We start from the raw sequence: 19,468 nt of genomic DNA on the forward strand, positions 1-19,468 counted from the left end.
GCGCCGCGGGAGCCGGCACAGCTCACCTGGAAGGCGCGCGCCTCCTCCTCCTCCTGTCCCGGGTACTTCGGTGGCGCCGCAGACGTGCTTCCCAGCTCGCCAGGGGGGGGGCAGCTTTCCTTTGGAAAGGAAATCATTAAGACCTGTTGAACTTTGTGTCATTCTCATCGAGCAATTAAGTAAGTATTGGGAGAGTTTCCGCTCGCAAGGCGCTCATTCAAAAAAAAATCCAACTCGGTTAAAAAACCCGCCGCTTGCCGTAAATTGCCATTTCTTGTGGTTCCTCATTTATTTTAACTCCGTGGGCTAAACGTTTTTTGTGAATATATATGTCGTGGTTTTAGCCCATCTTTTATTTGAAGGAAGTTTGAAGTTCTGTATTGTACATAAAAAATGTTCTGTGGGTTGCGTGTTCTCTAAAACTGTCTTTTTTTTCTTTTAGTTTCAAAATATTCGTTTTCCAGGCTCTGGAAAGGCAGAAGAGGGCAGAAAAAGCCAAGTGCTGGATTACCTAGGAGGTATTTTTGGTTCTACTAGAAAAAAGAGTTCGAAAAATGCATCTTTGAGCCAAAGCAATTCTGTGGAGGAATCTCCTCCAGCGACAAAGGACCTCAGCCCCTCGGGGCCGAGTACAAGTGCAGAGGAGACTCCGGATTCGGGAACATCCTCCTTTTCGCAAGACCACAAGAGCGAAGGAGTGACAGAGGCTAAAGCAGGTGACCAAGATCTGGCAGAGATATCACTGGGCTCCCCAGAGGAAAGGGCTCTGTTACCAGTCTTGGGTAATCCAGTCGAGCCGCCTGCGAGTTCACCCAAAAAAACAGGGTCTGCAAGTAAGCAGGTCACAGTCGTTGATATCAACCTGCTGCACATCCACAGGGAAACTGAAAAAAAGACTGCGCCTGAGTGCGTTGCAGAGCAATTATCTCCAAAGACTGTTGATACTAATTCAGCAAAGGGATTTGTAACTGCCTTGGTCGGCAATGTGTCAAACATATTTGGAAGTACGTTGGTAAATAAGGAGGATACTTCATTAGCTTCAGCCTGTGCAGCTGGAAGTTTGCTCTCCGATGACAGAAGTGTAAAGGGATGTGAAATTGATGCACTTGATACCTCCTCTATCAATGAAAGCATATCCCAGGACACTAGACAACTGAAAGACAATGAATTTGTTAACAGTGACAGACTAACTGAGGGCCAATATGATTGTGAAGCTAATGCTAACTGTGTAGATATTCCAGATATAAAGGAATATGTTTTACCCATTTCCGAGACTCTAAGGATTGAGCAGGTAGCTAAAGTTACTGAAATGAACATACTTCCTCCGAAAATCAAAGAAAATTCAAATGTAACGGTGTCAGAGGCGTCTGTTTCATTGCCCGTTAACAATATTGGTGTGGAACTGAAAGCTTTGGAAAAGCCTTTGAAAAATGAGGAAACTGTCCAGTTGAACCATTCAGCATTTCAAAGATTTAAAAAGGAAATTGAAAATCACAATATTCCTGAAAAATTATCATTTGCACCTGCCTTGGCACAGCAACAGAATTCATCCAAGAAAGACACATTTGCACCAGATACTAAAAAAAGCCAGGCTGAGGAGACAGGAACCTCTTGTGTTCCTCGCATTGGTGAAGACACACCAATCTTACTTGGGTTACCTGTGGTGAACTGTTCAATCTTATCAGGAGAAAATCAGAATGGTGTAGTGGTACCAGAATCAAATACAGATAAAGCAGTTACTAACTCTCTTATTGATGTAGTCAATTCTAAAAACACAGCCGAAAAATCAGTTGATTTGTTTGCCGGTTTAAGAACAGATTTGAATTCAGCAACACTAGCGTCTATTGAAATGGATAAAAAATCTCCTACAGAAGCCAAACAAGGTGGAAGAAAGGGAAGAAGTAGACGATCCCTGAACTCTGATCCGCAGTCTGCTAGAAACACCGGGAATGCCGTTACTAACACAGTTGAAGAAGCATTGAAAGAAATAGCTTCCAACACGAATGAGGTGAAGCCCGCATCACAGTCCTCTGAAGTCCCAGTTAAAACTACTTCCTCACCAAAGCAAAGTACTTCTCCTTTGATCCACCGTAAAACATTGCCAAAATCTTTTCCGTTCAATGAAAAGTATGTACAAGACGTATCCAAGCCATTTACATCTCGGAAAAAGTCCTCCCAACGGACGCCTTCCAGCCCAGCTTCAGATAATAATGCTGAGTCCCCAGTGAAAAGTTCTTTGGCAAAGATGTCAAACGCAGAAACCCGGTTCAACAGTTCTGAAACTTTCACATCGACAGATAGAAGTACCTCACTTTCTGGTCAAAAAGTGGAAAAAAGTATTATTTCAGAAAAGACTGACACTAACTTCATTGTTGCAGGTAATGGAGCTGTTGAGGGTCCTGCAAGTAGTGAGGATTTCATTATTTCTTTACAAAGTGCAACTACCAATGAACTAGGTGAAAAAATGACTGCTGTGGGCTCTGAAGATCAGAAAAGTGCTATTGCTTCAAGTAGCCACATATGTAGTCAGCAAAACATGGGAAGCTTTGTTGTAAAATACAGTCTAACAGAACAAGAATCTGGTGCTGACCCTGAAAGACTGAAAACTCTGGAAATTAATGACTCTAAAGGAAAAAGTAGCAACGATAATGTAATTACTTCACAACTGCATTCCGTGGTGACTACAAGAATAAGACTGTGAGTGCATCCTTTTTTCTTTAACTCAGTATTACCAACATACCAAAATCATCCTGTTAGGCTCCCGCTAAAATTTCCTCATCCCAGCCCTGATCCCATCCTTCTCCTTCGCTGCTGCTCATTTGGACTGAATTCAGTGGTTTGTAACCTTGAAGTCCCATTTGACCTATAAGCTGCTTTTCAAACCTTATATCTGCCAAACCCACTGCTGCTGCAATTCTCATCTGTGTTTTCATCACCAGCATGCTCAATTATAGTGCAAGCTTTGCCAAATCCCCAAGCACCAATTTGTCCCAAACTCCACTGCCTGCTTCCTATCCCATACTGTTCAGCTTACCTAGCACCTCTGTCCTTGCCAGCCTCTAATGGCTACCCGTTCTCATTTGCAAATCCCTGCATGGCCTGGTCAGTCCCTACCTTTGCAGCCTCATTTGGCCTTGCACATCAACTCGTGCCCTTCGCCTTTCCAATCTCATCCCCTGTACATTTCCATCCCGCCGCACTCGGCTCTAACTTTGGTGGTGGAACATTCGACCATCTTCCACCTACACTTGGCAATTCTCTCTCTCAGTCACTCTGCCTTGCTGCCACTCTTTCAAAAACCTCTTTAGAATCTGCATCTTTGACCATGCCTCCATTAAGTCATCTTCTAATGCTCACTTCCATTTTTTTCTCCTTTTATTAAATACCATCAGATGATTATCATATTAAATGCACCAAATAAATGCATTTTTTTTTTTTTACATTGACTGTTTGGTGCTCAAGAGCCAAGTTTCAGTTTACATTTTGTATTAATATATGTATAGTATTGTATGCAGTAAAATGAAGAATATTACTGTGTTGTATAATGCTAGGTATAGGATGTCATTTTTTGGGGAATTGAGTATTAGTATTGCCAATGTGCTGTATCCAAATATGACACACAGTTTTGTACATTCACTTCCTCTCCAATGGTCCATCCATATTACTAGCAGGTCACCCATCATGTCACTTATACTATGGAAAGCACAATGTATTAGACTATTAAGCTGTGTTTAAACTTATTGTCCCTTTTAAGGCCATAGTGTATCTTTGTTGTAAACATTCTCTGGTTAATTATTGCTGGTTACTGACCGAAGCTTGCAGGTTGCGAGATGTTTGTAAATGCCGTACTGCAGATCAATTTTTAAACCAAACTCAATGGACCCGTAATGTAATTAAAGCATGAAATGACTGCCCTTTTTACATATACTTTTGACACTTTGAAGTATAAGAAGTCTCAAAAGAAAGAGACCAGTGAATTTTCTGTGGTGCTAGGCATGGCAAGTCAGGGGGTGTGCTCTATTTTGTACGGATAGGGCAACAACAGCTTGCATTCATGCACAGGAGAGAAAAAGAAAATACTGTATTCCACTAGAGCAAAATACTGCAGATGCTGGAAATTGGATGTTTGGAGGAGTATTCTGCTAAAGTGGCTTCTTGAAATTCAGGTCCGAACTCGAGCTTTGTTTCTGGGAAGGTTAGTTGAGAAACTGCAGACTTTCTGGCTCTATCTAGTATTAGGTGTTCTACAGAAATTTGCATTGGACAGTGTGTGATGTTTGGAGGGTTAATCTATCATGTTTATATAGCGATAGAATATGGAAAAAAAGGTTTGTGAATAAATAACTTTTAAATACAATAATTTTGGGTGACTCAAATCAACTTAATATAAACTGAAATTTACTAAGTGAAGTAGTAGAATTAGGACTAGTAGATTTGGTACAAATTAATTTTTGACTAGAGATACATCAGATAGTATCCATCTTCTGTATATTTCAGCTCATCAAAAACTCTGCTGTCCCTATCCTATCCTGCATCAAGTCCCACTTGCCCATCACGCAGGTAATTGACTCCCGGTTCTCCAATTTAAAATTCTGATTCTTATGTTTAAATCTCTTCATCGCCTCGTCCTTCCCAATCTCTGTAACCTCCTCCAGCCATACAACCACCCCCTCTAAACTTTCTATTCCTCTGACTCTGGCCACTTGTGCGTCTCCCCTCTCTCCCCCCCCCCCCCCCCCCCTTCACCTATCATTGGTGGCTGTGCCTTCAGCTGCCTCAGCCCCACGCTTTGGAAATTCCTCTCTAAATTCCTGCACTTTCCTCACCGCCTTTTAAAATTCTCCTTGGACCAAGTTTTTGGTCTTCCTTAGTATCTCCTCCTGTGGCTTGGCATCCATTTGTTTGATGATGCTCCTGTGAAGGGCTTTGTACTGTTATTCCACATTAATAGCACTTTCTAAATGCAAGTTCATGTTGATTATGGTGATGGTGATGATCTTGGAAGGGTGCTGCATTCGCAATACCTTCTCATTTGCTTATCAGGCAGTGCGTTGAAAGTTTTAAACTTTGTACTTGTTTGACAGAAGCAGGCACTGGAGGGGAATAAAAAACTTCTTAAGCATGTGGACTGGTATGCCTTTGACTTAAATAGGTTGATAAGGTCACTGGTTCAGTGCTTGTTGTCGTTGAAGTAAGTATAAATTTCAGCCAAGAAGTGGGGGCTGGAAATCTTTCCATGAATGGCTCAGTCGGTGAGTGTGTGTGTTCGCTCTTCAGCAAAATAGGCACAAGAAGATGGTGGTTTTTGATCCCTCATTTACAATCCACAATATGTGTCTATGATGACAAAAGGCTATTAAGCCCACATGCACTTACCCTATTTTTTTTTGTTGCCTCTTCTCTTCCCCCCCCCCCCCCCCCATGTACCAACCCTCCCTGCCCACCATCTCCTGAGAGGGGCAAAAAATACCCATAGAGACCCATAGCCAATCTGTCAAAAATTCCTCTTCGACCCTTCAAAGGTGGTCAGGCAAACCCCAGGAAGCCCCAAACTAATTTGTTACTTTCTGAAATAATTATCCTTGTCTTCTATATGCCATGATGATCACCTTGTTTAACAAAAATCCATCTAAGACTATCTTGAATGGCTGTAAAAAGGCAGTCTTCATGGACTACCTCTGGAATCCTGTTCCACCCTCTGAGGAAAAGTAAACATTATAGACATCGTATCTCACTCTCTACTTTCTCAGGGTTTTTATTTGGGGGGGGGTGCATAGTTTTAGCCAGCACCATCACCTCAAACTCACTCCTTTCATGTTATCAATGCCTTTAATCATTTTAACTATATGGATTGGATGAGATCAACTCTTTGTCTAACATACCTGTGGTGAATACAAATCCTGTGGTGAATACAAATCCAAGGCATCAAGCCTGTCTTTACATCTTGATAATAGTAAGCTGGGGAGCATCATCATCTTTGCTCTTTCTCTAGAGCTGCAATGTCTTTCAGAGGTTGAGTGACCAAAATTGTACACCGTATTCCAAACAGGATCTTGGAAAACCTTATACAACCCTGCTATTGTCCTGGTTTTCCACTGAATAATACAGTCAATGTCAATCAGGACCTTGTTTGCTTTGGCTGCAGCCTCCTAATGCTGCAGTTGAATTTTTAGGCTAATGATCATTCCCAAGCCTTTCTCTGTCCTAGTTACCTGTAACTTGTACCCGCTCATGCTCTATTCTTTGTCTGTATTCTATGCAGCTAAGTTCACAACTAGGCACATCTCTATATTGAAAGCTATTTGCTAGTTGTGGTCCCAACTTACCCAATCTCTCCAGATCGATTTGCAATCTGTTCATTGTACTGTATACACTTATTTCACGTTTCTGATATCCGTATGTGCTAACTTGCGTTTCCCCGCAATAACATTTATATGTCTGATAGTCCGACAGATCAATGCATGGCAGTGAGAGACTTTACAGGGAGGCAACTGTTTCATTTCTTGGTCTCAACTGAGTTTAGTATGTTTGTAAATGCTTTCTTGTCACCTTGATAAATAAGTAACACCAGTTGATCTCCTGTGTAGTCTTCAGATGAAGCCGGTTTAGAGGGTGGGGATAATTGGATTCGGGTAGGTTGCAACAGTGACTGCACTTCAAAGGTACATAATTGGCTTTGCAATGTTCTTGAGGTCGTGAAAGGCACTTTATAAATGCAGCAGCTTAATTAATAAGCGAAAACATTGCCATTGGTAGTCGAGGGGAAAGGAAAGTCTAAGAGGAGTGAGTACTTTTTGTTCCAAGACTCCTTTTTTAAAAGTGAAATTTATTTTCTTCTTTAATTTTGTTTTAAAAGATTTAAAAAATTCCAGCCTGTTTCCTGGGATTTGGACAGGTCCCGGACAATTCCCTCCCCTACAAAAGCAAAATAGTCCGGATGCTGGAAATCTGAAATAAAAACAGAAAATGCTGGAAATACTCAGCAGGCCAGGCAGCATCTGTAGAGAGAGAAACAGAGTAAATGTTTCAGGTCGATGGCTTTTCATCAGAATTCCCTCTTGTGTTGGTCATAGAGACACTCCAGGATGTTCCCTGTAATTGACATCACTGGGGCAGCCCAACAGTGAGGGAGATCCTGCTTTAAAAAAAAATCAAATGAAACTATGGAGAGACTGTTCATTTCTTTTAGAAAAGGCAGGAGAAAAAGTACTCCCTCTTGGGTTACCTTCCCCTTTAAGTACAAGAGACATGCTTCATAGAATCATAGAATGGTTGCAGCACCGAAGAAAGCCATTCGGCCCATTGAGCCCGTGCCGGCTCTCTGCACGAGCACTTCAGCAAGTCCCACTCCTCTGCCCTTTCCCCGTAGCCCTGCAAATTTCTTTTCTTCAGATACTAATCCAATTCCCTTTTGAAAGCCGTGATTGAATCTGCCTCCACCACCATTTCAGGTGGTGCATTCCTGATCCTAACCAGTCGCTGCGTAAAAAAAGTTATTTTCTTCCGTCGCCTTTGGTCCTTTTGTCAATCACCTTAAATCTGTGTCCTCTGGTTCTTAACCCTTCTGCCAATGGCAACAGTTTCCCTCTATCTACTCTCTCCAGACTGCTCATGATTTTTTTAACACCTCTATCAAATCTCCTCTCGATCTTCTCTGCTCCACTGGCTGATGGTGCCTCCCACAAATCTCTGCAGGTTTATTGCTAGAATGTTGAGCAAACTTGTTCACTTTTTTTCCTTGTGCCATTTACGTTTTCTTTTGTTTGCTTTGACAGTCCATCAGCTGAAAAGGAAGGTGGCTCTGGTGCCTTGATCAGCACTTCAATCCAACAAGGAACCTGCAGTGAAACTAGAACCGAGGAGGAAGAAACCATTAGAATTACTCTACCTAAAAAGAAGAAAGCTACAAGTTACCACCAAGTTGACTTCTTTGCCACCAAAGACCTACCTTTAGCCCCTAATGCAAATAAAAAATACACTGGCAGCCTGAAGATTCAAATACACAACAAACCTGACAAACCAGCAGATGCCACTGCAACCACAATTGGCAGAAATCGGCCAAACACGTCCAAGAAGGTTGAAGCACCTGGTGGTGTAAATGTAGAAGCGAGACATAAAGCAGATGACATTTCAAGAGTGACCTGTGTGAAAGCTGGTGATGCAAAGAACACTTCTGCAGAAGAACACAAAAACAAAGAAATGAACGCCACAAGTGCCCATGTTGGAAAGGCGTCTTTAAAAACGTTGCCTGATGTGCAAGCTGGTAGACCAGAAGAAAGTTCCCCACTTGGAATGGTTTCTTCAGTAGTGTCTGCACACACTGATGCGAAAGGTAAATCATCTTCTGTGGCTATGCATACTTCTGAAGTAAGTTTATCTGAAATCGAGAAAGGTGCCCCCGCAACGAGTGTTAAAGAGCACAAAGCACACTTAGCTGCAGCCACAAATGATCTTGTCCTGTCTGTACTATTGACTGGAACAGAATTGCAAAGTAGAGAAATGGAAGAAAAGGCCATGTTACCTCGAAGTGTACTGATTTATGAAACCACAGTGAATGAAATTGAGAAAGTTGTCCCCACAAAGAGTGTTGATGAGCAAAAGGCCATCCTAGGCGAATCAAAAGGTGAGCTTGCCCAGCCTGTGCAGCAAAGTGCCCCCAAGGTGGAAAATCGAGACACTGAAGTCAAGGACACAGCGCCAACTCCAAAAGTACAAGCACCCACAACGGCAGTGTCTGATGTTAAAGACATGAGCGCAAACCAAAAGAGTAGGCCAAGTGCTGCAATAGTTGAAGCTGCAATGCCTGCACAGCAAAGTCTGTCAAAATCTCAACCTAGAGAGCTTGAGATAAAGGATGTAGCTTCACCTCGAAGCACACAAATGTCTGAAACTATGCCTGACATTAAGGAAGAAGTACCTGCAAAGAATGATAATAAGAGGACATCTGGCTCGGGTGCAGCAAAAGGCAAACTTGCTCAGCAAAGTTCACCGATGTTGCAAATTGGTGATTCCAAAACATCATCTCAACCCGTAGAAATGTTTAAAAGCAGTGTGTCGGAAATGAAAAAAAACACGAATGCAAACTATGTTAGTGAGCAGCAGGAATGCTTGGGTGCAGCAACAGTTGAAGTTGCCTTACCTGTACAGCTAAGTTCACCACAGACACAGCCAAGAGAAACTGAGATAAAGGACACATCACCTCAGAGTGTAGAAGTGTCTGAAACAGAGAAAGAAGCACTTGCAAAAAGTTTAAATGGGCAGAAGTCAGGCACAGATACATTAACAAGTGATGTTGTCCTACCTTTGCAAAAGGGCACAATAAACTCAAAATGTAAGGAAAAAGAAATAAATAACGCACCATCTTTGATTGTGCAAGCATCTAAAATCACAGTGTCTGAAATTAAGAGCGATACCCCTACCAATATTGTTAGTGACACTGAATCAGGGTCAAATGAAGCAACAGTGGGGCTTGCCCTGCCTTTACAGGAGAACTTGCCTATGCTGCAAAATAATGACTCTGAAATAAAAGAAACAACATCGCTTCAAAGTGTACAAACATTTAAAACTATGGGGGCTGAAATTAGTAAAGAAGTATCTGCAAAGAGCTCTAACGAGCAATGGTCGAATACATTAACCAGTGATGATATCGTCCTACCTACACAAAAAGGGGCAGTTGACTTGCCGCATAGAGAAACTGAAGTAAATGACGTATCTGTTTCCTTACAGACATCATCTACGGTGTCTGAAATTAGGAAAGAGGCCCCTGAAAATGGCGCTAGTGACACAGAGTCTGACTCCAGTGCAACACGAGGAGGGCTTGCCCTGCCTGTAGAACAAAACATGTCTATGTTGAAAAATAAAGACTCTGAAATAAGAGAGGCAATCTTGCCCCAGAGTGTACAAACATCAAAAACCGCTGGTTCCGAAATGAATGAAGATACTTCTACAACTGCTGCTTTTGAGCAAAATGCTGGTTCAGAGGCTGCAACAAGCAAGTTTGGCCTACCTCTCTTATCAAGCACACCTAAAGTGCAACATAAAGAGATGGAACGGAAGAATACAATGTCAGCTTCAAGTGTAGAAGCGCCTACGGGAAACTTATTCAGAACAGAAGATGCCCAGACAGCAAGGTCTATTGAGCAAAAGACGGAGCTAGGTGCAGCAGCAAATGAATTTTCTCTGTCTGTACAAAATATCGTGGAATCACAACCAAAGGAAGCTACAATAAAAGAGGCTTCTGTGGTTGGCGATACGCGGACAGCTAAAGCAATTGTTGGCCCAATTGTAGACCCGGATTCATCAGCAGATGGCTTTGCATCATCTATAGAACAAACAGCCTCAAAATACCAGGAGGGAAATGAAATGGATGTTTCATTCAATGAAGGCAGTAGCTTGGACAGCTCTTCTGATATGGATAGCTTTACAGAAACGATTCGTAGATATGGCAATCCCATTCATCCTCCGCAAAAGAGGCAGCGAGTTCCTAAAGTGCCTTTTGTGCCGCTGTTTGCCATGCCATCGATTCAGGAAGACCATGCATCATCAAAAAAGGAGAAAACATTTGATCCAAGTACATTCAAATTTGGCTTAATGAAAAAAAGTAACCGTAAAAGCGGAGCACCTTGCTCTCTCCTCAAAATGCAACAAATTGAAACAAAATCTAAAGTAGTTAAACGTGTGTCTGCAGAACAGAGCTTGCTTTTTAAATCTCTGACAAAGAAGAAAAGCTTGCCTTTGAATTTTCAAAAACTGGATGATGTTTCTGAATCGGACAGTAAAAGATCACGTCTGGAGGTTGGTCAGACACTTGCACAAACGTCCAAACCATCAGCTGAACCTGTGATGGAACCTGCTGATCTCTCACCATTATTACTGAGAAATGATGCTGCCAAAGGATTTGTGTTTGATTTGTCAAATCCAACCTTTCCAGAGACCCAGTTGCCAAGCTATATGGAAAAATATTTGAAATCTAATACCCCTGAGATGGAAAAGAAATCGGAAAATGGATTAACCATCCCTGACTTGAAACCAACTCTCCTGGAAACTGATACAAATTTGGGGGATATTACAGACGCTCGTACATTTGACAGTACGCCAGCATTCCAGGAATCAAACTCTGTAGATGGCAATCAAAATCCCCCGAGCTTATTTAATACTGACCTGTTCACTCCCAATTCCGTATTGCCTAATCTACCAGCAGTTGGGGTAAGTACATTTTGGTTATTTATGTACAGTACTAATATTTGGCACTACAAATTTAAAGTAATTTACTATGAAGCTTCAGTATTATGATCTACTAAAGATGTCAAGTTAAGTGACATTGTTGGGGGGTAATGAAGAAAACCGGGTGGAGGAAGAAATCAGTATGGTCTGGTCTTGTGCAGCTGTAGGAAAAAATTATAAAAGATTGTTGTATTAAAATATATATATGAAAATCTTCCCCTTCTTTCCAATTAAGCTTTGGGTTTGTTTAGAATACGGACATTGGAGCAACATTCAGCACAGGCAATTGATTGGAACAGGAAATGTCGTCTTCTCCCTATTCCAGGAGAAAAAAGGATAGGCACTTTGCTATATTTCTTCATCAACCAAGCATGTGGAGATTGCCTTGTACTAGCCTTGGTTTAAAGTGTTGTTGCACTGATCAATGTGGTTAGATGATAATCCAATAGAAGTCCTTTCAGTGGTCTTATCCTATTTTTAGTCTCTGGAAGTAGCAAAGCTAACTCCTGAAATGCTTGAAAAGATCTCTTTAGCTGACGTGCAATGTCGTCAGGAAAATAAACCTTCCTTGTGGCTGATGTTCAAAATGTTAACCTGAAGGGGAGAGCAGGAGGGAGGGTAAAATGGGCACCGAGCAGCAGTTGAAGGATAAAGGAGTGACCAAAGCCAAAGTTGAAAAGGTAGGTTTTGAGAAGGTATTGAAGGAGGGGCGAGACCTGGCTGATGGAGTGGTTTTGGAAGAGAAGTTGAGTGCAAGGCTGAGATGGTTGATGGCTCTGCCATGAATTGTGGTGAGGGAGTAGGCCAGTGTTGCAATGGTGGGTGGTGTGAGACAAGGTGTAGGGTGGGAAGAGGCTACAGAGGTAGGATGGGCAAATGCAGTGGAGGGATTGGTAAATAACAAGGATTTTGAAGTGAGTCCATTGGAAGACGGGGAGCCATTTGGAGGTTAAGGGTGATAGATGAGTGGGACTTAGTATGGGATAATGTGAGCAGGCAAATTTTGGAAGAAATTAAGCTTATGTAGAGAGCTCCTTGGAAGGCCAATAAGGAGAGGGTTGGAGAAGTTGGGCTGGATTTTATCAATGGAGGTGTGTAGGAGGCGGGACTACAACTTTTGGGGTTGTAGTCCCGCCTCCATCAAGTTGTGGCCAACCCACTCGATTTTCACTTGATTGACCTTGTTGAGCCCACCCAGCGGGCTTAGCAGGCCAATTAAGGGCCACCCAGCAATAGGTGACGTCACAGATTGACATTTCATCTGTCAAGAGCTTTTGACAGATGAAATATCAGCGTTTGACAGCTCTTTGAAGCTGTCAAACACTGACAATCTGTACTCTAAGTTAATTCCTTCCTCTCAGGCTGATTTAGAGATCTCTTCAGAACAGAAAGCTGAATGCTGCAACTATTGACAGCTCGCGGCCATTCTGCTTTCTGTGCCGGTGAGATGAGCGACTCCCGAGACCTGAAGGAAGGAAGGCTGCAAAGGTAAGTAAAACTTATTTAAATACTTTACACACACCAAACACACTTACTTCTGCACTCATGCACCCATCACTCACCTGAACACCGGACATCTCGAACCCTCCAAGTCCTTCAGCCCGATGGTCCGCCTCGCTAACTTGGCGTGGTTTGGAGCCATCGGGAAGCCCACACTTCAGGGATAAAAATAGAGATTAGGCTAAAAACTACTTGTTAACGACCTGTTAACAAGCAGTTAATTGGCACTAATCCCCTTCCCGCCTCAGGGAGGCGGCTCCCAGCACAGGTCTCCTGGGAAACGGGCATGGAGGCGGGTTGGGGGCGGGATGGGTTCATGCCTCCCGATTTCGCGATTTTAACCCCCCACATGCCTCCACTCCCGCCTCAATGGCCCGATGAAATTTGAGCCCGTTGAGTCTAAAGGTGACAGAGTAGCAGCATTTTTCCCAGCTGAGATGAGCTATCTCAGCACAGACTGGAAAATGAACCTGCAGTTTTGCTGGTCTGCTTGAATCGGCTACTCGGTGTCGTAAACCATCTGGGGAGATGACTGTTTTAGTTTAGAGGGATATTACTGTAGCATTTTGCAGATCAGAGAAAAGGCTGAACCGCTTTTTAACTGAGCGAAAACTTGCTTCTGAAAATATTTATTGCTCTTGGCCTGGATTTCTAACCCTTGTGATTGAATTTGTCTGTTCCTTGTACTGTTGGTGCACCGTCAACTCATTTTGCTAAAAGGTTCTGCATTTGATGCAGTATTTATCAAATTTCTTGTGTAGGTGACAATTGCAGAAATGTTGCCCTGATTTCTCAACTTTTCTGACCAGTAGAAGCAAGAGTGCTGAAGTATGACCATGGGGCTCCTCCTCACTGTTAACTTTGTGATGAAGTATTGTTTTTGGAATATTCTAAATGTAGCTTAACATATAAATGCCGCTGAGCCGAGGCTTATTCAGATTACATTTTTTTTCAACTAATCCAAACTCCCATTATTTGATCTCAAAATGAAGAATGTTTTTATTTTTGGTGACTTTCAATTGAAGGTAACACTTCCGCTAATGGCAATTTTGTCAAATGGAAAGATTTAAAGAATCATCATCGACCGAAAGATCCAAGCCATTCTGGCAATATTGAAGTATTAAAGATGCTCGTGATTGGAGAATATTGACCCGGATATTCCGATCCCTACGGGTGTCTATGCGCTGTGTACACACCCGTAGGGACATTGGAAATGCCGCTTTCAGGCATGCACAAATTTTTGTTTAAAATAATTTATTGTAATTTCAACTAATTTTAAAAATGTGATTTAAAAAAAAAAAAAAAATTATTTAACGTTTGAAAGTGTTTTTGGGGTGATCTCCATTTGTATATTTGACAGGTCTATCTGTCACGTGTATGAAGGGGGATTCCCCTCTTTGATTGGCTCCACATGGCCCACGAGATCCCAGGGACGCTTGCAAACCGCATGTGCCCCTGGGATACGTAGGCCCTGCGCACTTGGAGTTCGAGAGGCCCAGCATCGGAACTATACGCACCTCGGGAGCCCTCCGGTAAGTGCATAGATATTTTTTTCCAGATCAGAGGCTTCCGCACGCGGGAAGCCTCCGATCGGAAAATACGGTCCAATAAATAATTGCCCCAATTTCCATTATTATTTGATACATTTCTGTGAGCTTTGGGATTACTTTAGGTTCCAGTTAATCTTGTAATAAGCCTCATTCTACAGAGCAGGTGTTTGCTAATGGGACGTGTAAGTGATATTGTGAATCTTCAGGAATGCATAATCTTAAAGTTGATTCCTCAGTACATGATTTTTCAGCTTTCTCTTCCCAAGATGATAGAAATATTAAAAATGACTTCAAAGATTTCAGGGGAATGGTTTTAAGAAATTAAAATAGCTAATAATGTTAGAATATATAGAATTTAAAAATCGCTAACCAGTTTTTAATTCTATTAATAGATACCTGGAATGGAAAAATTAACATTAAACCCTAGACCTGGAAAGGTAAGGATCACGTCCCAATATTTATTGAAACAATTTGTCAATGAAATGCAAAGCAGGGGTTTTAAACGCTATCTATTTTTCAGATGGTCATTTACAATCAGCGCAATCTTTGTGGAGAAGCTATTGAAGTCTTCCATGATGTTAAAGATGCTACGTCCTGGAAGCTGCAGCCTGAAATTTCCATTAGGGTAGTAAGAGGCTGGTAAGAGATGCTGTTGCTTTGCATTGGAAAGTTTTTCTATGTTAAGGGCACTATATAAATGCAAGTTGCTATTGATATCCATTATTCTTAGATATTTTATGATGTTCGCATCACCATTAAACTTCATTTATAGCACTAATTCCCTATGTTCTTGTCATAGGCAATATTTAATATTGCCTAATGCTGAATAAAATGTTCAAGTAAATTGAAAATGTAAAATTAAGCTTGTCTGTGTTTAGTGTTGATTAAAAATAAATTTAAAAACTGGAAAGTGGTGAAAATTTGAAACGGAAACAAAAAAACTAGAAATGCGTACTAAGTCAGTCAATATCTGAAAAGAGACAAGACAGATTAAAATTTCAAACAGAGACCCATTATCAGATATTAATAGACATGGTTTATATTTCCAGCATTTTGTGCATTAATTTTGATTCTTCATCAAATGTTGAGGGGTCAAGATTTGGACTGGGTTTGTAATTTGTACTTGCTAAGACATGAAAACAAATCTGCTCTATTGCACTTGGAGAGTACAATATTTTCATTGGCTGCTAGATTTAGTATGAGAGTTTGTAATGACTAATTGTGCAGTTACACAAAAAATGATAAAACTGGTACAACATGGGTTTGCTTCGCACAGGCACTAATGTTTGAGTGTAAGTGCAAAACTAGTTGTAAATTCTTAACCTATCAATAGCAAAACATAAACCTTATAACATAATATCTCAGTTCATATCCATCTTTAATTTAACCTGTTTATGATGAATGGAGTAGGAATGGTGACTAGACTGGAATGTAAATAATGTTCATTGAAACGTAAGTAGAATTGTTAGTGTGAGACCGAATTCCATAAATGTTGTGCGACTGGTATTCACAGATAGTAATATTATAAACTTTCCCCAACAGTTGGCTTCTTTATCAAAAGCCAAACTTTGAAGGTGGTAAAATTGCATTGGAGGAAGGTGTGGTGGAGCTGGCAGATATTTGGGGAACAGAGCTAGCTGAAGACGGTTGTGATGATACACCCACATCTACCCCTAATGAATTTCCTATTGGCTCTATAAGAAGAATAGTCAAGGTAGGTCTGCTTCATCATCATTTCAATCAAAAAGCATTCAATTATTGCATATGTTAGATTTGATGTATTGACAATTACAAAGGCTTCTGAATTTTCCGTAGGATATCAGAAGGTTGAATGTATAGGTTTTCTCTTCCACAGTCTACCTTTTCCTAATACCTGTGTCTCGACAATCTTTCTTTTACCAAATCACCTGCTGCTACAGGGTAAGAAAAATTGCACTGTTAGTTGGTTGTCAGTTAATCCATTTAGAAAGACGGTGAGGGAAAGAGGGAGGAAAAGAAAGTGAAAGAGCTTCTCCAATATCTTGGTGGGTAAAGGCAGCAGTAAGGTGTAGCAGTAAGCCTGAGGTATGCAAACTCTGGCCTGCGGGTCATGCATGCATTGTGAGTACCTAGATACCCAGCCCCTGAAATCCCTCGGTAAAAGCAGGGTAAAATCAGTCAAGGTTCCCACTTTTAATCATCGAGTGACACCTATTGTAATTTGGTGAGGATAGGGTTGTGCTAATTTATGTTGCCCCTCTCATGGTAAAATACCTTGCACAGAAGGAAAAAAAAAACTCATTGTTAACCATTGTGCATTGCTTATATAAAAAAGAGACAATTCAAGCAGTTGCCAAGATTCATTGTCAAGGCTTGCACGTGAATGACCACTGGGGTGGAGGAAGAAACGGGGAAATCAAAAACTATTAAAGAAATGTTAATAGGCAAGGAAGGCGACTGAAAGTTTAACATTTAACTAGAAAAGCTAATGTCATGAAAGTAAGTAACCAGTGGAAGAAAATAGCAGAAACTGAGTTTTAATATAAGAGATGAAAGTGAAAACAAGACCTGATGGAGGTAGGACTGAAATGGGGAAGCAATGAATCCACTGTCAGCTGTGGCTCAGTGGAAAAAGTGACAAACTTGGATGAGGTCTATAGGACCATTTTTTAGTATCTGTGAGACAAGGGTTGTTGATAAATATTATAATGGAGCCAATTCTAACAATATTTTATTTTTTTGACAGTAATCATGACATCCTGTAAAAGGAGATTGTAATAATGCCTTTGCCAATGTTTGGAGATCATCATATTTTACAGCTACCTATTCTTGTTGGGGGTCAAATAATCACGGAGAGTATGATGGTCTGAAGATTTCATTTGTTACTTTTCCAGGAGTGGAGTTTACCAGAAATAGATTTATGTACAGAGCTAGATGGTCTGGGAAGAAAAACAACATGCATTGAAGACATAGAAGAAAGGCAGACATATGGGATTATGGAACCAACATTATCCCTTGAAGTATTTTCGGGCACGTAAGTACAATGTTTTGATCTTAAACATTTCCATTGTTGAGCTTGCAGAAAGTGAGTTTCAGTTAATGCCCCTGCCTGTGCCTGCTATATAGGAATTAGATGAGATGATTCTGCGATGGTGCTTCCAGTTATGAGATGCTTTTGGCCATTTTGTTGGCTGTAACTTAGTGAAAAAGACTGTAATGTTCAAGAAGTCACACAAGTGGGCAAAAGAATAAAATTTTAGTGATGGAATGAATGATGGTATATTTGTCCTCTGACTTTGAGGAAAGTTGGGGTCTGCCAAACTGCTGCACTGAGTACAGCTTTTGTTTCAGTACTTGAGACTATATGCAACTAAAAATACTTTTGCTTTGGTGTTTTAATTTGGGTTCTGGGATATTGAAATTTGTGACCTGGGTTCTGATGTTTACATTGCATATTCTGCCACTTTTATCTGGGCAGCAGACTCATATAAAGCCAGTCACTGGGGCTACAAGTCTGTCATTGGGATTTGGGAGATGGATGAAGTAAAACATTCTCATTTTGTGCTACAACAGCTCAGTTTCCCAGCTTGGCCAAATAGAAGCCTGCCACGACTCACTATGACTGGCTGCCGGAAAGAGCCGTTTTAAGGGGGTCTTTCCCGACAGCCAGTGTTGGTAAGTCTTTGGCAGTTTTACCATTTAGCTTGTAACTGGCTGTATGGAAACCAAAGTTGAGGAGCCTAGTGATGTTGGTACAATATGAAAGCTCTTGCAGTATAAAATGCCACCCAACTTGTGGACACTGGTGTTCTGGAATCTGATTAAAACAGCACCATTATAAATTATCAAGTTGCTTAAAGCTTGGCAGCTTTCTTTGCAAAGTTAGATCACAATGATCATACCATTATTCATTCAGAGTGGTTTCATGTGCGCACACCATCACACGCGCGCGCACCCTCGCGCGTACCATCATCACGCACCATCACACACACACACGCACTGGAAGTCTCCCTGCCAGGCTGTTTCAGATGCAAACTGCAGATCTCAAGAACAGTGTAGTTCGGGTCCAAAGGGCAAAGTTGAGCAGGACTAGGGAGGAAAAAAAAATTAACACTCTCTAAAAATAATTCTACAATTGGTTGACCCTTCTAGGGATAATATACTTTGGCCTAATGGTGTGATTTCCTGAATATTACAGCATTTTTTTAAACCAAATCATAGCCAGAAACAGATATTGTGTGGCTAATTGCAATATAAAAGCAGTTTTTCTTGAGTGTTAGGCAACCCTGGAACATGCATTAGGCAAAAATCTGTGGCTTTCCATTTTCCCCCCCGTTATAGTGGGCTAAATCAAATGATGGTTTCCAGTGCCATTGTACTTCTTTTGAGCATTGAGTCAAATCGGAAATCAGTTGCCATTGATAGATTTATATCCAAACAAATTTTTTATTTACACGTAAAATGATTGTTTACGTAAATGTAGTTTAGAAATAGTTACAAGAGCAAAAATTGCACTCAATTTAATAATGTTCTTACAGACTAAGCATGTAGTTTCCTGATTAGCAGCTACATTGTACATTAAAGCTTCGCAAAGAAATGTTTCTTGCAGAGATTCCAGGAACACCTTGGTAGACCGCATTTCAGGCAACAGCTATCAGCCCATACACTGCTCTCTTCCTGGTTCAAGCTGATTACTTTCATGTTAATTCTCACTCATTTGAGGGTGTAACCTTTTTCTTCAAGGTGTCAAGTTTATGTTGGTTTGTCTTGACGCATGGGATGGTCATTATGTAGCAAAGCTTTTCAGTTTTTAATTCCTCTCTGCTACATTTGTGGAGGGATTTATGCAGTGGGAAAAGTAGATGTATGTCGCAGTGTCTTCCCTATCTTTCATCTGTCGCTTTGTAAAATCAGTCCTATAGACTCATGTTTTTGTTCTGTTTCCTTGGAGTATTTTTTGAAGAAGTATTGGTACATTTCCTCTTGCTTCTTTTCTCTTTACAAAAACGGCAGTGCCTGACAATGATTGCTGAATACTCCGAATGTTGTTGGTTCTTGCTCAATTTATGAGATCAAACTGAGAGTCCCTAACAGTCATCACAACAATGAAATCCATTGCAGTGTAGTTGGCGATTAAGGCTGTTTAATTGATAGACAAAGGAATCTATTTTTACACAAGACAAACAACAGAGAGATTTTTGGCTTGGTTGATTTGG

The 19,468-nt window shown here is 41.1% G+C and overlaps 1 protein-coding gene across 2 annotated transcripts in view; it reads left to right on the forward strand.

Moving 5' to 3' along the window:
• Positions 1 to 19,468, forward strand: part of crybg1a (crystallin beta-gamma domain containing 1a) — a 298,573-nt gene that overhangs the window by 194,019 nt on the left and 85,086 nt on the right. For both annotated transcript variants that reach the window (XM_085997737.1, XM_085997736.1), the window contains 6 exons: positions 443 to 2,697; positions 7,776 to 11,205; positions 14,666 to 14,710; positions 14,794 to 14,912; positions 15,816 to 15,987; positions 17,147 to 17,286. In XM_085997737.1, coding sequence (XP_085853863.1) covers positions 443 to 2,697; positions 7,776 to 11,205; positions 14,666 to 14,710; positions 14,794 to 14,912; positions 15,816 to 15,987; positions 17,147 to 17,286 — 6,161 coding nt within the window. The remainder of the gene's footprint in view (positions 1 to 442; positions 2,698 to 7,775; positions 11,206 to 14,665; positions 14,711 to 14,793; positions 14,913 to 15,815; positions 15,988 to 17,146; positions 17,287 to 19,468) is intronic.

Source organism: Somniosus microcephalus, chromosome 9 (assembly GCF_052327205.1).
Source record: "Somniosus microcephalus isolate GS21.2 chromosome 9, FLI_Smic_1.0, whole genome shotgun sequence".
In the NCBI taxonomy this organism is placed as follows: Eukaryota; Metazoa; Chordata; class Chondrichthyes; order Squaliformes; family Somniosidae; genus Somniosus; species Somniosus microcephalus.